The sequence below is a fragment of the Netta rufina genome (assembly GCF_964035555.1).
Source record: "Netta rufina genome assembly, chromosome: 16".
NCBI classification, from domain to species: domain Eukaryota; kingdom Metazoa; phylum Chordata; class Aves; order Anseriformes; family Anatidae; genus Netta; species Netta rufina.
The window spans coordinates 768,564-791,064 of NC_140140.1; the positions used below are offsets into that span (position 1 = coordinate 768,564).

A 22,501-nucleotide genomic window follows, 5' to 3' on the forward strand; every position below is an offset into this window, starting at 1 on the left:
TTTTGTGTGAGCAGGAAGTACCCATTACTTTAGCCCTGAAAATAATTTGTTTCCTTTGTCGGGTAAACCCTACAAGGAGAAAGTACTTTGTTAGGTTTTAGTTAAATATTTTTTAATAAAGTAAGTAGGTGACAATGACCAGCATTAAAAAAATAAAATTTAAAAATAAAAAAACATGCTTCTGTGTCTTTTTTATAACTGATGGTGCTCGCTCCTTTACCGTTCTGTGCCCGCCCGTGCTTCCCACCGCAGACGATGAGGCGCTGTGAGCAGAGCACAGCTTGCGCCGCAGCGTGCGTTCAGGAGGCACGCGAAGCGCCGTTCCCCCGCGGCGCGCTGCCGTCCCGTTCCCTGCCGGCTTTGATTGGCTCGCGGCAGCTCCGCGCGGAGGCCGCGGTGGCTGCAGCCGCCCCGTGCCCTGCAGCCGCCCCGCCCTCCGGGGCGCAGAGGCCCCGCCCCTCAGGCGTGCCGCGGTGACGTCACCGCCCCGCTCCGCCGCAGCGCCCGCCGCACGGAGCCGCCGCCGGCACTCGCGCTCCGGCCCGGCCCCGCCATGCCCTCGGACCGGCCCTTCAAGCAGCGCCGCGCCTTCGGTGAGCCCCGCCCGGGCCCTGAGCCGTGGGGACGGCTCCGCGGGGGGCGGCCGGGCGGCGCCTGGCCGCGGTGCCCGGTCACGCGCGGTGGGAGGCGGCCGCCTGGGGAGCGGGGCAGGGGCTGGGGCTGAGCTCGGGGGACCCACGGCCACCGGGCCTCCGGGCTGGCCCCGGGGGGTGAGCAGGGCGGGGAGGGCCTGGCCTGGGGCTCGGGGACGAAGGGAAGGGAAGGGAAGGGAAGGGAAGGGAAGGGAAGGGAAGGGAAGGGAAGGGAAGGGAAGGGAAGGGAAGGGAAACCTGCGCCGCACCGTGCCCCGCAGCCCCCCGGGGAGCTGCTTTTCGCCCCGGCCGCCCGGCGCGGGGGCGGCTCCCCGGAGCTCTGAGCCCTGCGGGTTCTTCCCTCGCCTCCCGGGCGCTGTTCGCTCAAGCGCGCGGCGTTGTGCAGGGGCAGGCGGCGCCTGCCGTGGAAGGCGCCGGGCCTGGTTGCCGAACCGATGGTGAAACCGGGTGGAACACCAGCTGCTGCTTCTCCTGACCTCTGCCAGCTGACGCTGGGGAACACGCGTGTTTCTGGCGGTCACGTCCCGAGCAGGGAGGGATCATCTGGGCGTTACTGCCAGGTGATGCCCAAACGAGGGCTACTGGTGCCAAACAGGAACTTGGGTGTCAGGTGCTGGCCAGGTGCTGGTTAGGGCATGTTTCCTACGCGAGGCTTTAAAACTGGAGCTTTTTCCTCCCAAAGTGCTGAGCCAGCCCCTCACTGCTTTTCTTTTGGACACTGTAACTATTTGGCAACTTATTGTCACAACCCTTCCAGCCTTGAGCAGTTACCCAGCCTCCTCAGGCTGCAGCGACCCATCCAAGTAAACGTGCACTAACAAAAATCAGGTCTGCTGCCTAGGGGATGCTTGCTTTGCTCACTGCTGTCTTATACTCTACTCTCCTAAGCTCTTTGTTAAAAGCAATAAAGTCCTAAATCAAACCCTTGGTAAGTACCTATTGCCAAACTGGTGAGAATCAGCTTATCACAGTCAGGAGGAGTCTGGCTTGTGCCTTTCCACATTGCTCAGACTTCACGCAAACCTGAAGGAAAACAAAATCCAAGTCTCAGAGCAGTTAAAAGAAAGCAGGATTAAAATAGCCTGACAGGAAAAGAGGGGGATGAGGGAGTTTGGTGCTGGCAACTGCCTGTGCTGCCTGTTTCTGTGTATTTTCCTCTGCCCTTTTGCTCCCTCAGCTGACTGTTTTGCAGAGCTTGGCCAGGGGGAGGGGAAGGAGGTGGAGGCCTGGCAGCCCATGCAGTTGCTTTGGGTCAGGGCTGGAATTGCTCCGTTGGAGAAAGTAAATACAGCTTGTTTTCATCGTCAAATCATTACACAACAGGAGCAGGAAGTGACTGTTTACAATGCAGTTGGAGAGGGCTGATGGAAAATATTTCCAGGGACACTGTACCCTCAGAATGGCTTAATTTTTAAGGCTTCAAAACTTTAAAGAAGTGGAACAGTTCCAAAAAAACAGAAAATGGAGAGTCAGGAATATGGTTGTTCACAAAAGCTGCCCAGGCTCTGGCTTGCTTGCTTTCACAGCAAGTGGCTTTCTTAGGTCTTGGTCTGCCACCTCTTAGTGAGGATCCTGCTTTTCTCCGTGCCCGTTTTCCCCTTGTAGTTTTGATAGCGAGATTTATTTTTCCATTGAGTTTCTTCTGTTTGTTCATCTGCTTTATCTTGTGTCTATTCTGAATAAATTTTCCAGATTCCTGCCCATTGTGGTTGAGGACTTGAAAAAGGAACTGTATGAGAAACACCAAAGGTTGGAGATGAGGCATGCTGAGGGCACAGAGTCTGGCTTTCCCTGTGATCCAAAGCACAGTGAGAGAGTGAGGTGCCATGAGCTGCTTCAGCCCTTGGCACATCTGCAGCAGGGAATCTTTGGTCTGGATGCATGGGGGTAAAATCTGGTGGTGACCCTCAGCTCCCCCATCCTAATCCTTTCTGGGGATGCTGAGGCTGCCGTGTTCTGCTTAGTCAGGCCCATTGCAGGAGTCCAAAACAGTTTCCAGAACAAAGCTGTGGTCTGTGGCAAAGGAACAGGGTGTGTCCTGGCTGCAGCTGCATGTGCGCTGCCCGATGACACCGTCGCACATCCTGTGAGGAGCATGAGTCCTCCAGCGGGTTAGGTGGCAATGATGCCTCCCACTGCTCTCAGAGGGATTGTTTTGCAGTGTCAGTCCTGCTGTTGAGAGACTGCCAGCAAGCTTCAGGCTTTGTTTTCGCTGCGGTGTGTAACTGGTGTGAGTATGGACATGGACCTTCCACCTCACCGGCCGGTCAGCCGAGCTCAGGTCTCGTAGTGAGCCAGCCTTGTGCCCTGGTGTCCTGTTGAAATTGAGGCACTTTGTGAGGAGACATGTACGTGTGTGTCCTGGAGCCCCTGGCTAGGTGACAGACTGAGGTTTGACCTCAGCCTCTATACACTGAATATTCCCATTCTGTATTCAGTTCCCTGGGAGACTTGCCTTCAGGTCTGCGAATGCACTTCTCTTTACAGAAAAGGCAGCAATAGGTGAGAGCAGCATGTAGAACTGAATTCCCTCTCCTCTTGGCTCCAGGGAAAAATAAAGCATTGCCTTCTCTGGGGACTCACCTAGTATAAGCTGGCCAAGCTTGTATCAGTTGAAAGACCACCAGTGGACAAACTGTCTCTGCCACGTGCCATCCTGTGCTTGTCATACCTGTTTTGCGTAATGGTCACTTGGAAAAACATCCTGGTCTTGTTCTGAGGTTGATTGCAGGGTCAGCTTGTCCTCATGCGCTGTGCTTTGAGCGCTCACGCTGTTGCAGCTGTGCTTTAACAGACAGGGCTCCTTGAAGTGAGGTTTGCTGTTTCACCTTGATGCCTGGTGGCCTCTACCTGCTTGTATTAATCGCTGAGGATGTTCTGTGACGTGATTTGATGTGGGGTTAATTAACAGCATTGACAAAAATATTTGTACAAGAGGAGTTATGTTGAAAACAAATGCCAGTGAGATGTACAGACTGCAAATATTTATTTTATATAGTGTGTATATATATATATATATATATATATATATACACACACTATATATATATATAATGAAAGCTCCCAACTGGCAGACAGGAATAATAAGGCCTGTGTGTCTCTCGGTCCTTACTTGATACTTTTTTCACTACAAAAAATGAAGATAACCCCTCCAACCAGAAGGGCAGAGGTTCCAATGAGTCCTGGACTGGTGAATTCGCCTCTGCCACTGCTGAGTTGTGGCCACAGCCTGGTCATCGCCCTTGGCCTCAGCCTGCCTTCTGCTGCCAGTCGTGGCGGGACCGCTGCCACCAGGGCCCTGCAGGAGGTCTCCCAGGACATCACCCTGCTTGTGCCACCACCTGTGGCCGACCACTGCATGTACACACCACTAACTGGTTGGGGCATTGTTCGATGCCTTTTGTCTTGAAGGCAGTTTGAGAATAGGTTTTGAGGGAAAACAAAGGAATATATCCGAGTCTCTCCTGCCTGGCATGTCTCCCCAAATAGGCCCTGCAAATCTCTGCGTGTCCAAGCATGCTTGTGTGCAAACAGCAATGATCTGTGGTGGTTTTACCGTGCTGGGCAGCTAAACCCCACAACCGCTCTCTCACTCCCCCTCCTTTAGATGAGGAGGGGGAGAAGTAAAGCAAAGAACAACTCACGGGTTGAGATAAGGATAATTTAATTAAAGGGAAATAATTATAATAATTAAATAAAGACTACCATGAACTAAACAATTTAACTAAGGGGAAGTAAAAGGGAAAAGGGGAAAAAGGGAGGAAAACAAACAAACAAAATAAATGAAAGCTATATGGAAGTGCAGAGGAAAGAAATTACTCTCTACTTCCCACAAATGAGCGATGATTGACCACGTCCTTGAAGCAAGGCCTCAACACACGCAGCCGGTGTTCGAGAGGAGGACCGACGTCTTCTCAACGAGAGCCCACCCCTCCCCTCTTCTTCCTGTTTCCACCTTTTATTGCTGAGTGTGACACCACATGGTATGGAATATCCCTTTGATTGGTTTAGGTCAGCTGCCCTAGTGATGTTTCTCTCCTCACTTTTTGCCCACCCCCTAGGAGGGTTAGAGAAAGGCCCAATGCTGTGCCACTGCTGCTCAGCAGTAGACACAGCACTGGTGTGATAACACTGCTGTTCCAGCTACAAGTACAGAGTACGGCACTGTATGGGCTGCTGTCGGGAAAGTTAACATTCCAGCCAGACCCAGTACCTGACCCAACCTCTGTACATGTGCAGATGTGTTCTGCCTTGTGGTTGTCAGGAGCGCCAGTCCTTTGTTTGAACAACTTGAAGCATCCTGAGTGGTTCTGAGAAATGTGAGTACATTCCTGCTATCCTGGAGGCTCGGGAGTGCGGAGAACAAACAAAAGGCAGAGGGAAGCCCTTGCAGAGGACAGCCTTCTGGCTGTTCATAAGAAAGGAACTTGTTCTTTTTCCAGGGTTAGTGAAACTGTGACTAAACATTGAGCAAAAAAAGACGGTTCTTTATCTGGAGCACTGATGTAAACACAGTGTGTACAATCCAGACATGGCACAGAAGGTATGGACTTGTTTGCCCCCCATGCTCAGGGGAGGAGCTTTCAACATCTGCTTTCTCCTTCTCTTTTTCTTGTCCTTTATACACAGTCCCTGTCTCTGGAAGCAGAGCCATTGGCTCCTCAGTGCCATTTTGTAGCAAGGGTGCACTAAAGCTTGTTGAGAAACAACAGCCTTTACTTGGTTAACTTCATCTGAGGGGAAGAGAAAACATCTGGTCTGATGTAACAAGACAGTGATTTCTTCTCCTGACTGAGTACACTACATCCATCCTCTCTGTGGCATCCAGGCTGATGCTTCCAGCTGCCCTTGGGCTGTAAGTGAAGAGGGGAGGTCGAGGGTCCAAACCCCTGCAGTGCCGTTCAGTGTAGCAGGGCCCCTTCTCTTGGCCTGCATGCAGCTTCTCAAGGGTGGGCTCAACAAGGAAGTACAGGAGCATCTTTCACTGGTCCCCTGTGCCAGGCCCACTGCAAAGCTGTCTGTGTGCGTGGAGCAGAGCTGTATCTTCCTCATAACGCCCCCCGTCACGTCACAATGATGTGACTCCAGACTTCTCCATCTCTCTTCATTTCGCTGTGTGTGCTGGAGCATACAGCGCCTGCACTGCTGCGTTGGGGATGTCCCTGGGCAGGTGCAGAGAGGAGAAGCCCTGAATTGCCCCGTCTGAATGATGGAGGCCTGGTGTTCCCCTTGTGTGTTCCATGGCAGGGGGACACAGAGCTGTGCGACCAGAAATCAAGTCTCTTGGCGTGAGTTTAGACTTAGCAGCTGCTGCATGGCTCTGCTTGGCGACGAGCTGAGCCCTTACCACAGATGTGACAGATACAAATGCTCCTCCCTGGAGGTAGGCTCAAAATCGTGCTCATATTGTGAAACCACTAAGAAAATGGAGCGTGATTCCTGTTTAATCTATTTGTAAGCTCTACCTCTGATACCTTTCTGTGACAGCAGAGCATAACCCTCTACCTGTACCATATCTCAGAGATACACTTTGTGTTGGACAGCAAGTTCAAAACAGTGTGTTTTGTCCTGAGTCCTCCTACCCATCCAGAGGCCCCCAGCTTTGCAGACAAAAGAAGAAGGCTAGGAACAGTGATCACAATCTTTGCCAAGTTGCAGTAATGCTGCTGTCCCATGTGGCCTGGGACAATGGCCCTTTCTCAGCAGCAAGGACTGCCTTCCTGGGGCAGGGCTGGCCTCACCAGCTTCATCCTCCTGTCCTGGATGTGGGAGTGTCTCCTTGCGCCTCCTGCAGTGCCGTGGGCCTGAGACTGAGCTCTCCAGCACCAGACAGGGACAGGCAGGTTAGCCGTGGTGTGAGCAGATAAACAGGGATGTATTTCCTGGTAGGCAGAGGTGTCAGGCCTTAGGGCAGCATGTTACATAAATATTTATTGACATTCATCTGGAATGACCTGCATAACTTGCCCATGTCTTTGGCAGGTGCCAGCTCATCCCAGATGCGTCCTTATTTCAGACTATCCAATTCCTCCTTCCTTGCAGAAGATCTCTTGGCGGGAGGACCATGCTCCAGCAACACTCTGCAGTGGGACTGAGCACAGCAGCTACTTGGGGAAACGTGTTGGTTTTCTGCAGCTTCTTTGGATGTGAGGCAGACTCAGCCTCATGCTGGCTGGCAGAGCACCTAGCAGGTGGCAGAGACAGCTCCAGGGCTTCCCGAGTGCTCTTGCTCAGCTCGGGTGCTGTTGACCTTGCAGCATGTTGATAGCATGTGCAGGTGGTGTTTTCAAATGCAAGTTGCAGTGTTGCTGTTGGTCACAGGCAGTAGAGCTGGTCACTGAGTCCATCTGCTGCCCCAGGGCAGTACCAGTGCCTGACCAGCATTTGTCTGCTGTCCCCTGAAAAATGCTTCCCCTTGTGCAACTGCTGTTGGAGAATTTGCCACGTGTTTGCCTTATGTTCCACCATCTGTATCTTTTGTCCAATTAAGCTCTTGTGCACCCAGGGCTGTCCTTTCATCCTGTGTCTGCATGGTGTTCGGCACAGCCAAGCCCTGTGTCCCATAGCCAGAGTTCCTGGGCGCTTCTGACAAACAGGTTCATGCTCTGAAAGTTGTAAAATTTTCCACTGTTGTCCTTAACTGGCATAATGATATCATCCTATATTGCCATGGGAGATGTTGTATGTCCACATTTTTGGGAGAGCAGCTCGGGAAGGACCTCAGTCAAGAAAATAGCAGAGATCCCTGTGCTTGGGACAATTTGCGAGCTTTGCTGTTCGTGCTTAACAGCTGAAACAGCAGTTGGAGGAGAGAGAGGCAATTTTCTTGGCATATGCACTGCTACAAAAATACTCCCGTCTTTCAATAGGCCCTAGCAGTGAAGTGTTTTTTTTTTTTTTTTTCAGGAACAGCCAATAAAAAAACGTGGTTTTTATCTTACTGCCATTTTGAGCTTTTGCATCCTGGCAGTAGAAGCCTGGCTCCCCTCGTGGCTGATGAATGGTGCCCACACCTGGGAGCAGAGGCAGTGCTTCTCCCTCTGGTGTGTGTCTGCAGTTTATTCACCTTTGGTCAGCCCTTTTGAAATAATGGTCTTATTTCCGTTGTTGTCATCCCCCCCAGCTGGAGTCCCTGAGCTGCCAAAGTGCAGGGAGGTGTTTGGCTTGTCCTTGTGGTGGGGAGGGACCAGAGGAAAAATGAGGGTATGGGCTGGGTCCTGTAAACAGCTCTCATTCACCGATCAGCCAAGACCTGACTATAGCCAGGTGCTGCAGCAAAGGGGAAAGTCTTAACCTCAACTAGCACAACTATAATTCAGGAGAAGAACAAGGTTTGTAAGATCGGATCTGCAGCATGTGAAGCATGACTGCAGACACTGCTGGCAGAAGGGGAGGGAAGCTGCCTACTGGCAGTGCCCTGCATGGCCTGGGGCTGGGCTGTCCCCTATCAACAGCCGCTGCACGCTCCTGATCCCTGTTCCATCCCTTCTTACTGTTTTCTCTTTATTCCTGTGATTTACTTAATTAGACCACATGTGAGCTAAATTAAAGATAGTAGTATATAGCTATTCTTTGCTGCAGGGTGTTGAGGATGCTTTCTTGAGGCAGAGGATTCACATCCACCTCTGTTGTGCACATAGAAATGACCCCGTTGTGCAGGGCTTGGTGCAGGATGGCTTCTCCCGATTCCCAGCCCTACTTGGGCAGGAGATAGTCGTGGAAGTAATTGGTACACTAAGACTAAGAGGGGACTGCACGTGCTCCTTAGGAGATCTTTGGATGTCCTGGAGACTTCTGCCTGAATCTTCAGGCACCTGGACAGCTTAGGTCTGGTTGCCCTGAACGGCTTTCCTGAAGGTAGACTCTGAAACGGACAGCCCCTGGAGCCGAAGCAGCAGCACATTCTGCCGTTGTGTTGTGATAATGCCAAGCTGCTGGGTCCCGCAGGGTCCTATGGGATGAGAGAGGCTGAAAAAGCTCCAACCCCTGTGAGCAGAAGGACCAGATTCTGGGTGCGTGGCAGGTCTCAGAGGATGTGAATAGGCAGCTGTTGCTCCAACTAGTGAGAACTTCAGAGCTGATGGCTCATGCCCTGAATTCCTGCTGGCTTTGAGGAGGCTCATCCACATGGCAACACCTCTATAGAGATGGCAGAGAGATGCAGGACAGCGTGGATACTGAAGCTGGAAAAACACAAAGCACTCTGCAGGCTATGTTAGTCCCCAGCAGATCTGAGTCAACAGCAGTCAGGTTGTCTAAGTATGTGTGCCAATATGCTGTCTGCTCCTGCTTCGGGCTTGTAGGCTTTGGGATGTGCTGTGGAGTGCATCGAGCAGTAGGAGCAGGGCTCTGCAGGGAGGCAGGCATATGCTGCAGGCTGGCTGCTCCCTCTTGGTGCCCTACATTCCCAATGGGTTGCCATCATACCAGCATCACCTGTGCTGATTTCTGTGTAACTCCTCAGTGACTGAGACCTTGGGAAAGTTGGCTCCTTCATGGGATAACTCTGTATGCCCCAGATCATTGGATAGGGTGAAATGGAAGCATGAAGAAACACATATCCAGTCATGAGAGCCGAAACAAGTATGCTCAAATTTTTCATTCAGTCCAAATAATCTTGCTGTCTTGCTAGCCCATGAAGCACTATAGAAGGAAGGTCTGGCTGTTCCTAGTAGAGGGATGTTTTCCTCTCAGGGGAGGCAAAAATAATGCTCGAAAACTTCTGTGATATGGTGATTTTGTAGCCTTGTTGCCTCTAAAGAGTTCCAGGCTGTTCCCAAAGTAGTATCTGCAAGCAACAAGGTTTTATTGAGTAGTTAGAGGAGAAATGCTCAAAACTTATGGGTAGAAAATACATGTACAATACAGTCACCTGCACTTGCCCTTACCTCAGGTAAGAGGCACTTGGAGGCAGGTCAGGAGGCACTTGGGCTGCCTGAGGCAGGCAGCCAGGCTTGGGGCAGGTGCTGTGGGCAGCAGGGTAATCTAGGACAGGTCCTGTGACATCAAGATCTTCTACGAGATGTTTGCATGTCTGGGCAGCCTGTAGTTATCGGCCATAACCCATGGCTCACACACTGTGATCTGTGACACTGATTCTCCAGTGCACTTCAAAGTCTCTGCAGGCTGTGCGGTGCCTCCCAGGAGGAGGCCGAGGGCCGCCGTGTCCCTGTGCGGGACACACAGCCTGCTGGCACCCTGCTCGGCTTCCCCACCCTCCAGTTTTGAATTGGGGCAAAAAGTAGAGGTTCCTCTGGCAGATCGGGGAGGGGGGGAATTGAAATTCTCCTGTCAGCTCAAAAAGCATGCATACTTTCATGTGCTGCCTGCTGTATGTATCAGTGAGTGTGAACTCTGGAGGAAGATGTGTTAGAATGTTTGGGAGTAACTGCAGGAAAAAAACCCTACAGCGTATGGGTCCTTCTCCTTGCTTAACTTTGTTCCCCTGTTTCCACTGCAGGTCTAGAAATACTATCTCTCAGGCCAAGAGCGGTTGTAGCTGCAGATCTGTGATGGTGAAGGAGTCCTAGTTGACAAGGTGTATCTCTTTAGGACTGAGGCACTCTGCCAAGTAGTGCTTGCAAGTACACAGCAGGCAGAAGGAAATGGCTAAAACCTAGTCCCAGATGGAGAATCATCTGGGGAAGCAGCCAGGAGACATGAGGAGCCTGAGCTTCCAGAGCTGAGACCCTAAAGCTGCTGCTGCTACCTGGCACTGATGGTTATGAACTCTGCTCACATGGATTTAGGAATACAGATTTATAATCCTTACAGTTTTATTTCAGTCACTTTGTTTCCACATGTTTTGGCCAGTTTTACCAGGCAGGGTGGCACTTCCCATCTTTGGGGGGCGATTTGGGTGGTGAGAAGCCATAAGGGTTTGCTCACTGAACCTGAGATTGTGCTGACAATCTCACTGCTGCAAGATATGAAGCAGTGGCCCAGAGAACAGAATTTGTATTACTTTTGCCATATCCCTCCTGTCAGTTTGTAGCTTGTAGGTTGGCTGCTTCGTTTTGACTTGAATTATCACAGCCAGATGTTCCTAACTTCCTTGTTTTACTTTTTTCCTTCCAGCGGATCGTTGTAAAGAAGTACAGCAGATCCGAGAGCAGCATCCAAACAAAATCCCAGTAAGTGCTGATTCTTGCTCTTCTCGTAATTAACTGTTAAAGTAACTTCACTTGTGTTGCTGGGGCTTCCTATGCATTGGAATAAGCAAAAGGGTTTGAGCCTGCAGCTCTATGAGATTGGGAGAAGATGGCCCAGATGGAGAGGGCTCACGTCACATCCTTCCTGCTAGCAGGACTCACAGCAAGCTGTGTTGCAGCTGCTGCCCTCTTCCTGCATCTCCGGTTTCTACTCTAGGCCTTTGGGTGAGTCCCCTTTTGCTTTTACAGAGGGCCTGGAGGATTTGCAGCGTGTGTGGCTTGACCTTGTGCCCAGGGAAAGACAAATCTCTCCATGAGAGTGCTTCCTGAGGGGGTGAGGAAGGGGTGCAGGTGTGGGGGACTGCATGGGAAGAGCACTGTTGATGTGTTTGTCTCTGCCCAGTAGAGACAGAGGAGTAGATAACCTGAACTCTACCTGAAGGAAGGAGTTTTCTGCTTGTGTTTGAAGGAAAATCACATTGTAGAATGATGCCTGCCTGTGCTTAAGATTTTCTGACACATCTCATAAGGAGATAGGTGGGAGCTGGGGGCTGTCCTGTGTTTTCCTATCCACCTTATGCCAGGGGCTAGTTTTCTGTCTCCGCATTTCCTGAAGCTGGCTACATTTCCATGGCAAGAAATGCTGACTGCAGGAACACACAGCTCCTACTGAGGAGGCTGTGGGTGTGTGTTGAGGGGTGCTGCTTCCACTTAGTTCTGCTGGGAAGGAACCTCCAGCTGAGGCTGGCAGGCAGCTGTGGGGTGACTCCGCCTCAGCTTCATGCCTCCTTGCTGGGAGCTCTAGCTAGAGCCTGCAGCAGATGCTTTAGAAACCCATCCTCTGCCCCATTAGAGGATGGGCTGAGCTTATGCCTGCCCATTGCCCTCACCAGCTATTGGCTCCAGCACTCTCCTTCTGGAGCCCATTGAAGTTGGACCTTTGAAGAGCAGCTGCAAGCTTCAAACCAGCTTTGTTGAGTTGAAGGGTCTAAAATCAAAGAGGAACAATCCTGTTCAACCCAGCTTGCACTGGGGGTAGCAACAGGAGCAAGCCCAGAGCACTTTAATTCTCAGCTAAACGAGATCTGGTGACTCATGGACAGCAGTGCTGCAGAGGGAAAGCCAAGGCTGTGTTTGTGCTGTGAAAAGAAATATCTGCCAGGTTATAGGGTTAAACAAACAAACACATCTGCACACTCACAGAGGAGCACAGAGATGCAATGTCAGTTAGGGGACCCAAAATAATACCCGGTCTCAGGACAGCGGTGGATGGAAACTTGAGTTATGTACTCAGAGGAAGGGACAGCCTTCCCTGGGCTCCTGCCAGGGCTGTGCCAGGGACCCTCAGCTCCAGTGTCCAAGGCCAACAGACATTGATATGAGTAAATGCCGGAGTGCCTTTGAGACTGAGGGGACATTGTACCTATTCCCACTGAGGGACTTCCACCCTACTCAGCTGGACAGGGGGAGGCTGTTGATGATGGTAGCATTCACAGGAGTGTTGATCTGTGTGGCTGGCTGTGTATGGAGATCTGTATGTGTTATATACGTGCATTGCTGTGTGTGCACATGCCTCCTGGGAATACATCCTTAGCCTTGCTACACGGAGCCACAGCAGCCTTGCCTATGTCAGGTTGTAACATCTGTTCCCATTCCCTAACAAAATCCCTTCCATCTCTTCAGTCTGGGCCCCACAACAAGAGTTGAGTTTGTGAATGCTGCCCAGGCCCCTGCTGCAGTGGGACCGTGTCTCCCCAGGCTCTGCCCTAAGCCTTCCCATCTGTGCCGAGCTCGCTTTATGTCTGAGGAGGGTTCCTACCACGAGAGGGGGTTGTCCCATGCTGAGGAACCCCTGGGCTGGGGCAGCAGCTTGGGAGAGGTAGTTCTGCATACAAGCCCAGTGGTTTCAGGGATGTAATATTAGCATTTGATCATGCATTTAACTCCAGAGCTACGCAAGAACTTGTTATCCATTGGCCACGTGTTCCTTAGCTGTTACCGAAATAGCAGCTCATGCTCTGGCAATAGAAACTCTTGGAGCTGTTCTACATGATGGACCCTGTGTTTGCTCAAGGCACAATGTAGCTGTTGCTTTACCAGCTGGGACATCCTCATCAGCCCGTTCTTGGATTAATTCAAAGGCTTTTCTTGGTGGGATGGAACTGTCTGGTAATTAGAGATAGCTACCTGTCTTTGTTACACACGAGTGAGAAATGAGGCACAGCCCAGGTGTACAGGGCCCTCTACAGCTGAAGGTGTACGTGCAAGCAGTTGCTGCGTTGCTGTCCCTTTGTGCACACTCCTGTTAAAATTCTGAGCTCCAGGTGTTGCCTCTGTGTCTCCCAGTGGCCCGAGCTTTATCCCTGTATGTGGCTGTTGTGAGAGTCCAGCCCCTTGAGACTGTTCCAAAATACTGGACTGTTCCAAACCTGTAGCCAAAATACTCATTTGTGAAAGTGAAACTCAAATTGAACAGGATAGGATAGCTTTGTTTGTGCTTGCCTCTCATCCTGCAGGGAGTAAGGGAAGTTAGGAGGTATGTAAATACATAAAATCATTCTTTTAGCAGGACCCTATATGGCAAAAGGGAGCAATATCTGTTTTTTCATGGTCTTTTGCTCTGGAAAAAGAGGAGACACATGGCCAGTGTGAGTACATGGGTGGATTGAGGGACCCTTCATATGTTGGTTGTCCTGTTTCTTTGGCTTCTGGGTTTACCTTGTGTGACCTTTTGGGGATGGGCTCTTCGAGAGGTGTTTAGGTGCCTTGTGCCACTCCCTTGTCTGGGCACTGCTTAGGGTGCAGGCTCTGTGCTAGGGCACACTCCTGTGCTAGGGGACACTTCCTCCTGTTACACCTGAGGAGGAAGCTCTGCAAGTGGTGAGCAGGCTGTGGAAGGAGCTGAGCCACCTCTCTGCTGTCTCCTGGGGGAACCAAGCTTGGCTTGAGTGCAATGTCCTGCAGTCCCCTGCCTTCTGCTGGCTGCTGTGACTGGCAAGGTGCCTCTCTCCAGCACTGTTACCAGCTGGGCTTCAATCTGTTCCAGGCCAACACCCTTGGAGATTCCTTTCTCCAGGGGAGAAATGAGTCTCAGTAGCCAGTGGTAAATAAAGGCTGCAGTGGTGTCACCCTGCAAGACAGAGAAAGCTGAGAGTGGTGTCTGGGAATACCACCTTGTTCTCACTCCAGACTTTTCCCTTGCTGCTTCTGCTTGTGTTTAGCTTCACCTCCGCAATCCTTCCGCCACAGCAGGGGCTGAGAGGCAGTGAAGGCAAATCCCAGTTGGCATCCTTGCCCTTGGCCCCACTGTTCCCCACAGCTCTGCATGGGGCATATGGCATTGCATGCGCTGTGTATGTGGGGCTGCTCCTGATGAAGGTGCAGCCACACAAATGGTGTGTTGTCCTGTGATTCCTTCCTGTCTGGTAGGTGTTCAGGACTCTTCTGGCTGTCTGGGAACAGCTCTCCTTCCCAGCAAGACAAGCGCTGGTGAGGGGACCCTTCTCCAGGGCAGCCTCTGCTGCAGAGGGAGAGAGTAGGAGTGGGAATGGGGTGCGCAGGAGACCTTCTGCACTGGGAAGGGATCTGGGTGTTCTTCCACTGCACTTCTGACTGGGTCTGCAGGGACCCCAGAGATGCTCAGTGCTTTTATTTGTGGTCAGGCAGCAGGAGCTGCCTTGCTGCTGCTGACAGAAGCTGGTGTGCCACCAAACAGTTAAGAGAAAGGCAAATCAAGCAGTATTCCCAAAGGCAAATCCCAGTGTTCCCTGTTCCTTCTGGATCCATGGAGCCATCTTTTGGGCAGCATGATTTATGCATGCTGCTCCGTGAGTGTAGGTGTGGTAAGAACTTTGCCAAGCAAGATCTCTTGAAAGTCAAGGAGGACAGGCTGGGCTGTTCCCTTGGTGGCACTGTGCTGAAGTGCCATGGAAGCTCCCTGCCACCAGACAAATGGCCATGGGTTCTGATGCATTTTGGAGTCAGTGTGGCTGACTGTTATCATGAGGCAAGGAACTGGCAAAATCCAACCCCACCTTTCTGAAGGATTATGTTGGTGTGACTTTGCAGTTATTTATGACAACTTTGCTTATTTGGGAATACCCACAGCTTTTCCTAAACAAGCAGGGTAATGCTGAACTGCAGCAGCTCAGCTTCATGGCACAGAAGGGATGGAAAATGTCTCCTGTTATGTAGAGGCTGTCTGGTCAGGACTGATCAGGTTGAGCAAGCTCCTCTTTCTCTCCCCCCGTCCTCTCCGCCATGTGTATGGGGAGTTGGACCCTTAGCTCAGTTTTTGGTAAGTCTGAAAGTGATGTTAAAATACACTTTGCTGCTATTACAGATCTCCTGCATGTTAGGGGAGGCATCAGTCCACTAGAGCATCCTGTTTCTCAGTCAGCCAGAGCAGTTGATATTTAGTTCACTTATCTTGGATGCTCTCCACTGTTTGGCTCTGGCAGGCAGGCTTGGGAATGACTTCTTGCTGAAGAGCTGTCTGCAGCCAACCTGGCGGTCACTGCTTGTGTCCTTTTTTGTTTCTCTGCAGGGAGAAACAAGGAGGGCCTTACCTCAACTTCTCCACTTATATGACCTTGAGGCTATGGCTTGGGGCACTGTAAACTGAGGCTAACCCTGCTGTTGACTTTCTCCCCAGGTCATCATTGAACGCTATAAAGGGGAGAAACAGCTGCCAGTGCTGGACAAGACCAAGTTCCTTGTCCCAGACCATGTCAACATGAGTGAATTGGTCAAAATAATCCGGTGAGTAGGGTGGCCCTGACTGACGTGCTGTGAACACAGAGAAGTGGGGTGAGGGTGAGGCAAAGGCAGCTGCTGAGGGTGAGGATAGAGGACAGAAAAAACACGGCAACATTTTGTTGTAGTATGGACAAGTTATGTGTGTGAGGGATACCCAGCACCTGATGAAGGACTATGACCTCTCCCTTACTTCATGAGCTGACAAAGGGGACTCCGGTTCCCTTCCTTTATCCTTCAGCTCCGATGGAAGAGTCCCCTCTGCTTTGCCCAACGCAGCAGTGTTTGGAGAAAGGAGCTTTGCAGAGCCCCAACTCCTGATGCCTTAGAACCCCTAGGAGCTCAGCATGGCTCACCAGCAGCATGTCCTGAGCATATGGGAGGAGGTCCTGGTTGTGCTGGCCCAGTCCTATGTGAACAGCATCGTGGGGGGAGGCAGAACTTGCTCTCACAGTGAGTTGACCCAGGTCCTCCTGCCCTTGCCCCTCCAGGCGCCGCTTGCAGCTGAATCCCACCCAGGCTTTCTTCCTGCTGGTGAACCAGCACAGCATGGTGAGCGTGTCCACCCCCATCTCAGAGATCTATGAGCAGGAGAAGGATGAGGATGGCTTCCTCTACATGGTCTATGCTTCCCAGGAGACTTTTGGCTACTGAGGCCTGCCGAGAGGTGGCATGTGGAGACGGATGAACTGTGGTGCACAGGCCCCTGGCCTTGGGAAACCGCACAACCAGGGGCTCGCAAGAGGGGACCTGTGCTGACTTCCTTCCTCTCCCTTCCTCCCCTTCCTTTCACCCTCTCACCAAAGAGGCTCGTCACGTGTATTGGACTCACACAACCCTTCAGCTCTGTGTAGATAGTTCTGTTCCCTCCATGCGCATGCACATATGTGCGTGTAGACCTATAGACACCCAGGCACACAAATTGGGCCTCAGCTTCCTGTTCCATCCCCTTAGCATAACCCCTGCTGCTCTCACTGTGTGTATGTGTTTCTAGCCTACTGCCAGAATGGTTTGGCCAGTGGTGGAGAGAGGTGTCCTGGGACACTGAAGAGGACACTGTCACCTTCGCTTTCAGCACAGGGAGAGCTGCCTCCTTCTCCCAGACACTAATAAAGGGCAGGAAGTCTGCAAAAGCAGCAAACAAATGTTATCATTGCTCCTGAGTTTTAATTGATTTTAATTATACCCGTATCAGATTCTTGGTGCTACTGAGTAGATGTAAGTGTCTCTATAGGACTGTGGATAATGTATATTCTTTAGTTGTTTTTGTTTTGTTTTGTTTTGTTTGAGGGAAAGGTTGGAATAGGGAGAGGGGGTAATTTTTCCTGTTTTCTGTAGGTAAATAAGGCTTTGTTGCACTTTAAGTCATAGTAGATGTCAGAGTGAAATTCACTTTTAATTTATACAGGTTTGCTATATATAGTGCTGCTCCTCTGTTGACAGTTGTACCTAGATTGTATTTGCTTCTTTTTTTTTTTTTTTTTTAAATAGAACTTATTTCCCTTCTCTATGTCTCCCCATTGCATGCAATTTTTCAGTGTCAATGTGGCAAAGAGTTTGTTCAAGGAATGTAATGATTTGTATTTGCTACATTCCCATTCCTGTTTTGTATGTATTATACCAAAAAATATATACGATAAAATTCCACCCAGTTTAATCTATACAAAGGTACATATATAAATATATATATATATAATAAATATAAATTCAAGTTGTGTCTTGTAGGAATGTTCTGTTTCCATCTCATTTGTCTATGCTAACTTGTCAGGTAAGAGTGCATGCTCCCCATGTTTGCTACTGCGTTGTATGCCCAGTCCTTGGAGCTGATTAGTCCAAGCTATGGCAAGAGTTGCTGGCTTGGGTTGATGGACTAGGTTAAAGGTAGAAGCTTGGTCTGGAGGACAGAGCACCAGATAGTGATGTGGGAAACATGGTTATCTTTAACCTGCTTGTGACAAAGTGTTAGGTAAGTCTCTTGTGACTGAGTTTACTCATCTGGGGAAAAAATGGAGATGGAGGGATTTGCATGGTCTTTGTGTTTTTAAAGGAAGCTGAGCAGTGCTGGAAACCTTCCTGAGTACTCAGTCAAAAACATTTTCCAGCCAAAGGCAGGAACTGAAGGGCATTTAGCATTTCAGTGTGTTTTCCTTCCTTTGCACTGCCTAGCAGAGAAGAGTTTTCCTGAGTTGCAGCTGACAGTTTTGTTCATGTCCTTTGCCTACAGGGAACTTTCTGTCCAGGGAGGGTCCCAGTGTAAGGGACAGACTCAGAAGAGCTCACACAGGTGGGTAAATGCTGAAGAAAGACTGTGGGAAGCCAGCTTGAAGCACTGAACCCAGCAGAGTATAGATGAGAACAGTTGCCCACTGCTCCTGGCAGCTGGAGCAGCAATGGGAGCTTACCCCTTGTTAAGCGTCAAACTCAGGTCTTTAAACTCTGGTGCCGAAGCTGAAGTCCTCTCCCACCCATCTCCCTGTGGGATGCGCTCCTGCAGGTGAGGGGGCTGTACCTTGCTTCAGCATTCTCACAGCAGAGTAGTTTCAGGTGAGGTTTTTCCCTCAGGGAACTGGTAAAGGAGTAGCAGACATGGTTAAACACAGTGGGCTGGAGCCCTTGGTGGGGTGGAGCAGTGGAGCTCAGCTGTCTCACTGTGTCCACCACAAACAGTCACCTGGAGATGTGCTGATTCCCTTCACAGCTGTGGCTCTCTGCTGCAAGTGACACGGAAAGTATGTTTTCAGAAGACAAAACTATGGAAGAAGTAAAACAGCACTGCCAGTGTCAGCAGGTCTTGAATGATTTTAGTGCACTGTATTAAAATTTTAGTGCACTGTATTAAAAGGGGAAGAAAGGTTACTGAAGAAAGGGCGGCTCCCCTTTAGGATAGCCTGGAGATGCTGCTACTCTCTTTCCCTTTTGCCTCCCACATAATATTGCCTTCAAGGTTCAACCACTTCCAGGGTCCCTCCTTTTTTTCAGGCAGTTCATTGCTGTTGTCCTTTCCCCCACACTGCCCTTAATTCCTTGTGACTCTTAAATAATGGTAAGTAATAATTTGAGAACATTCTCATAGCTCTGGGAGCACAGGACAGCCCTGTTCATTCATGCACTGGCGTTATCTTATGCACTTCGCTGGGATCAGTGCTGGCCTGGTCAGTTATTATTAGAATAACTTCAGCTTCTCATAGGTCTCTGGAAATGCCACTGCCTTCCCTATGTCCCACAGGGCAACCTCCTCCTTATGTGGGACATGAAAGCAGATCCTTGCCTTGCCCTGCCTTTCTGCAACCCTTTCACTAGTAAAATTCAGGAAAATCTGCATGTTTGATGCAAGCAACTGCTTGTGCATGAGGAACTGCATGGGTTTTACATAGTCTGATGCCTTTAGGCATTGCTTGAATAGTGAATAATGTTCCTCATGCGAGACTGGCTAAAGGGCTAACCAGAACAGGTCTAGCCAGCCAGCCTGACCCAGAGCTGAGTCAGTGAACCAAGGCAGAGCTTGCAGCACAGATCTGTTCTGGCTGACAACAAATTAGCAAAACATCAGGGTAGGAGGAAGGAGAATTTTCTCTGGAGGCAGTGTGAGGCTGGGGTAAGGCACCCAGCAAGCAAAGATACAAACACAATGCTGGTTGTTTTGCTCACAATACAAAAGGGGGTGAAAACCCAGAGATGATCATGACAGTTCTAGAGGACACTTTTAGTCCCCTTTTATGTCATCTGCCTTATCATAGATGTGTGTCTTAATGTCTGTTCCACCTCTAGATTAACAAGCTGGTGTGAGACTTTGCACTAGAACATCATTAGTACAATATTTTAAGATAAACCCTAGTGCTGCAATAGTGCTGCAATTTTCTGAATATTACCTTTGACCCGTGAGCAAACCCACCCATAGGACTGGTACAGATGATGTGGTGACTGCTAACAATGTAGGCTGCAGCTGATGATTTGGTAGGCAACACACTGTCTTCTTGTACAATCACAACCTATAATGCTGAGAATTACAATCCAGGGAACCCCTGTTCTTGTTTAACAAATAATACCCTGAGTTGATGGCCATATCAAGTAATGGAAAAATACAATTCACGTGATCTTAAAAAATAGGAAAACTCAGAAATTCATAAAGCTGTGAAAGTGGTAGCTGCCATATGGTTTAAAAAAAAAAAAGAAAGACAGGACACTATGCAATAGGGATGCTTCTTTGCCAAAAGGTGTGAGAGTGCAAGGCAAAGGAGTCACATGAAACAATGCGTGCAAGTAGAGTTCTGGGTGTCTCAAGCTCCACTAAACCAGTAGCATTCTGCCCAACTAGATTGAGTTACGGATGTGAGAGTAACTCACATCCAGAAGGCTAGAAAGTGGAAATCTGAGGTGTTAATGTAACATCCAGAGCATGAGTTTGAAAATGGGAAAACAGCTAGAAAACTTAATAGCTGGCATGGGTGGTGTGGGGACATTTGGAGTAATTCCATCACCATGAGACTTTGAGCTGTTAACCCACAACCAAAGTTATAAAAATGCTGACAGCAGCAGGTCTTACGTGACCACTGACTCACAGGGGCAGGGAAGGAAGAAGAGCTGGAAGACAACAGCCTGAGAAACTCCTCCTTCTCCCCTGAGCGCAGTGAAAATTGCTCGGCTGATTTTCTAAATGGTTTAAATAAAGACAATCTCCAGTTAGGAGAAATGGAGAAATGAGCATAAATTAAAACCACATGAGGTTCTTTTAAATCACGTTACTTAGAGAGCATGTTCACCACCTCCCTCCCCATCTGTATCTGCTGCTGTGACCTGTCCCACCTGCTCCAAGGATTCATGGGCCAGCTCAGAAACAGCCAGGCCCAGCTGCACAACAGCAGCTCCTATTGCTAAAAAAAGCCCAGTGTTGCGAGGGAAGGTGTGATGAGGAGAAAGCCTGCAGAGAGCTAAGGGAGACACACCTTGGGTGCCCTACCAGCAATGGTAGCCTCACAAACATGCACTCATAACACAGATGGTGTGTTGGCTAGCTGTCAGAAGCCCACCCAGCCAACCTGTCACTCCCCCTCCTCAGAAACACATGGAGAACACAAGGTGAAAAAAATCACAGGTCAAGATAAAAAGAGAGAAATGCCAGTTAACCTGACACACAACACAGCCTTAACCTGGGGAAAACTGACTTAAATTTATTGTCAATTAAAACAGCTTTGGATGGTGACAAACAAAGACAACAATTAAAACACTTTCCCCTTTGTCTTTTACCTGGGTACAAGTTCAGTCATAGAATCACAGAATGGTTTGGGCTGGAAGGGACCCCAAATCCCATCTAGTTCCAACTCCCTGCCATAGGGATGCCACCCACTAGATCAGGTTGCACAGGGCCTCATCCAACCTGGCCTTGAACTCCTCCAGGGATGGGGCATCCACATCTTTGGGCAGCCTGTGCCAGGGCCTCACCACCCTCTCTCTGAGTGAAGAATTTCCTTCTAACCTCTAGTCTAAATCTCCCCTTTTTTAGTTTAAAACCATTCCCCCTTGTCCTAACATTATCTACGTGAGTAGAGTCTGTCTCCATCCTTTTTATAAGAACCTTTTAAGTATGAATGGCCGAAATGAAGTCTCCCCGGAGCCTTCTCTTCTCCAGGCTGAACAACCCCAGTTCTCAGTCTTTCTCCATAGGAGAGATGCTCTAACCCTCTGATCATCTTTGTAGCCCACCTCTGGACTCGCTCTCACTGATCAATGAACCTCTTTGGCACTCTTTGGACCACTATGGGCCTCTTTGGCCGTCTGTTACCCTCAAAGACTCTCCAGGACACAAGGACATTTAATGATTCTTGGACTTTCTAAGACACTCTATGAAAATCACTCTGTGATGCTCTAGGTTGCTCTGTGACACTTGATAACTCTTGAGGATGCTCAGTGACATGCCATGGTTCTCTGTGGCTCTCTGTGACAGTTTAAGAATCCCAAGGACACCTTAGAAGGCTCTGTGACACTGACACGGTGACTTATTTTACTGTGTGACACTATTCTTTTCTATCACACTGTGATGCGCTGTGAAAAATCTCTGACACTGTGACACTATGAAACTTTGAATCCAAGAATCTTTGGCAGTATTCCTCTGTGAGACTCTGTGACATTCTATAACCTATGTGCCTGTGATGCTCGATAACTCTGTCACTCTGAGACACTTGAGGACACTGTGAGTCTCTACGACACATTGAGACTCTGACTGTGGTAGTCTGCGTCTATTACAATCACTGACACTCTGCAATGGTTTGCCACTTTATCACACTGTGACTGACACGCTAAGACACACTAAGACATATATGATTGACTCTCTGACATAAGAACCTATGGCAACCCATATCATTGTGACACTCTGTGTCTCTTTTTGGGCTCTCCAAGGCTTTCTATGACAATCTTCACAACTTTATGGCACTGTGACACTATGGGATGCTAATGAAACTCTGTGAAACTGGCATTCTGTGGTTCCCTTTGACTCTTAATTAACCCCAAAGGTTAATTTCCTGCTTTCTTCCACCAGACTAGCAGTTGCTGCTACAGCTTTAATGCATTCAGGCTATCCTCTGGAAACTGGGCCCAGCAGTTTAAACAAATAAGCCCCTGGTTGCTGCTTATCCCCCAATCCTGGGTCAGTACTCCCAGTGCTGCTCCCCGATCCACAGTAGCAAAGAGATAAAAGGCTTCTTTAATGTGGGAAGAGCTAAGATTGGTGCTCTCATTAAGCTCTGCTTCAATTTTTCTATTAACTCCTTTTCCTTTTCTGTCCAATCATGTATATAAGGCTCCCCCCCAATAACTTAAGATACAGCCCTTTTGTTTTCTGAGCATATGCTTCTATCCATAATTGACAATACTGCATTAACCCCACAAAACTTTCTTAGTTCTTTCTTAGTTTTACGGTAGGGGTAGCTCAACAATTTCCTGAAACCT

General features: G+C 49.6%; 1 protein-coding gene across 1 annotated transcript; it reads left to right on the forward strand.

Annotated features, from left to right (window-relative positions):
- Positions 1 to 473: 473 nt before the first annotated feature.
- MAP1LC3A (microtubule associated protein 1 light chain 3 alpha) lies at positions 474 to 17,287 on the forward strand. Its single transcript, XM_084296809.1, has 4 exons — positions 474 to 593; positions 10,731 to 10,786; positions 15,459 to 15,565; positions 16,051 to 17,287. Exons 1-4 carry the CDS (start codon positions 554 to 556, stop codon positions 16,211 to 16,213), a joined length of 366 nt encoding a protein of 121 aa, XP_084152935.1. The 5' UTR covers positions 474 to 553; the 3' UTR covers positions 16,214 to 17,287.
- The last annotated feature ends 5,214 nt before the right edge of the window (positions 17,288 to 22,501 follow it).

Coding starts and splice junctions, on each gene's coding strand:
- MAP1LC3A (XM_084296809.1), top strand. CDS start 554: ATGCCCTCGGACCGGCCCTTCAAGCAGCGCCGCGCCTTCG. Junction 594..10,730: donor CAAGCAGCGCCGCGCCTTCG/GTGAGCCCCGCC, acceptor TTTTCCTTCCAG/CGGATCGTTGTAAAGAAGTA. Junction 15,566..16,050: donor GAATTGGTCAAAATAATCCG/GTGAGTAGGGTG, acceptor TTGCCCCTCCAG/GCGCCGCTTGCAGCTGAATC.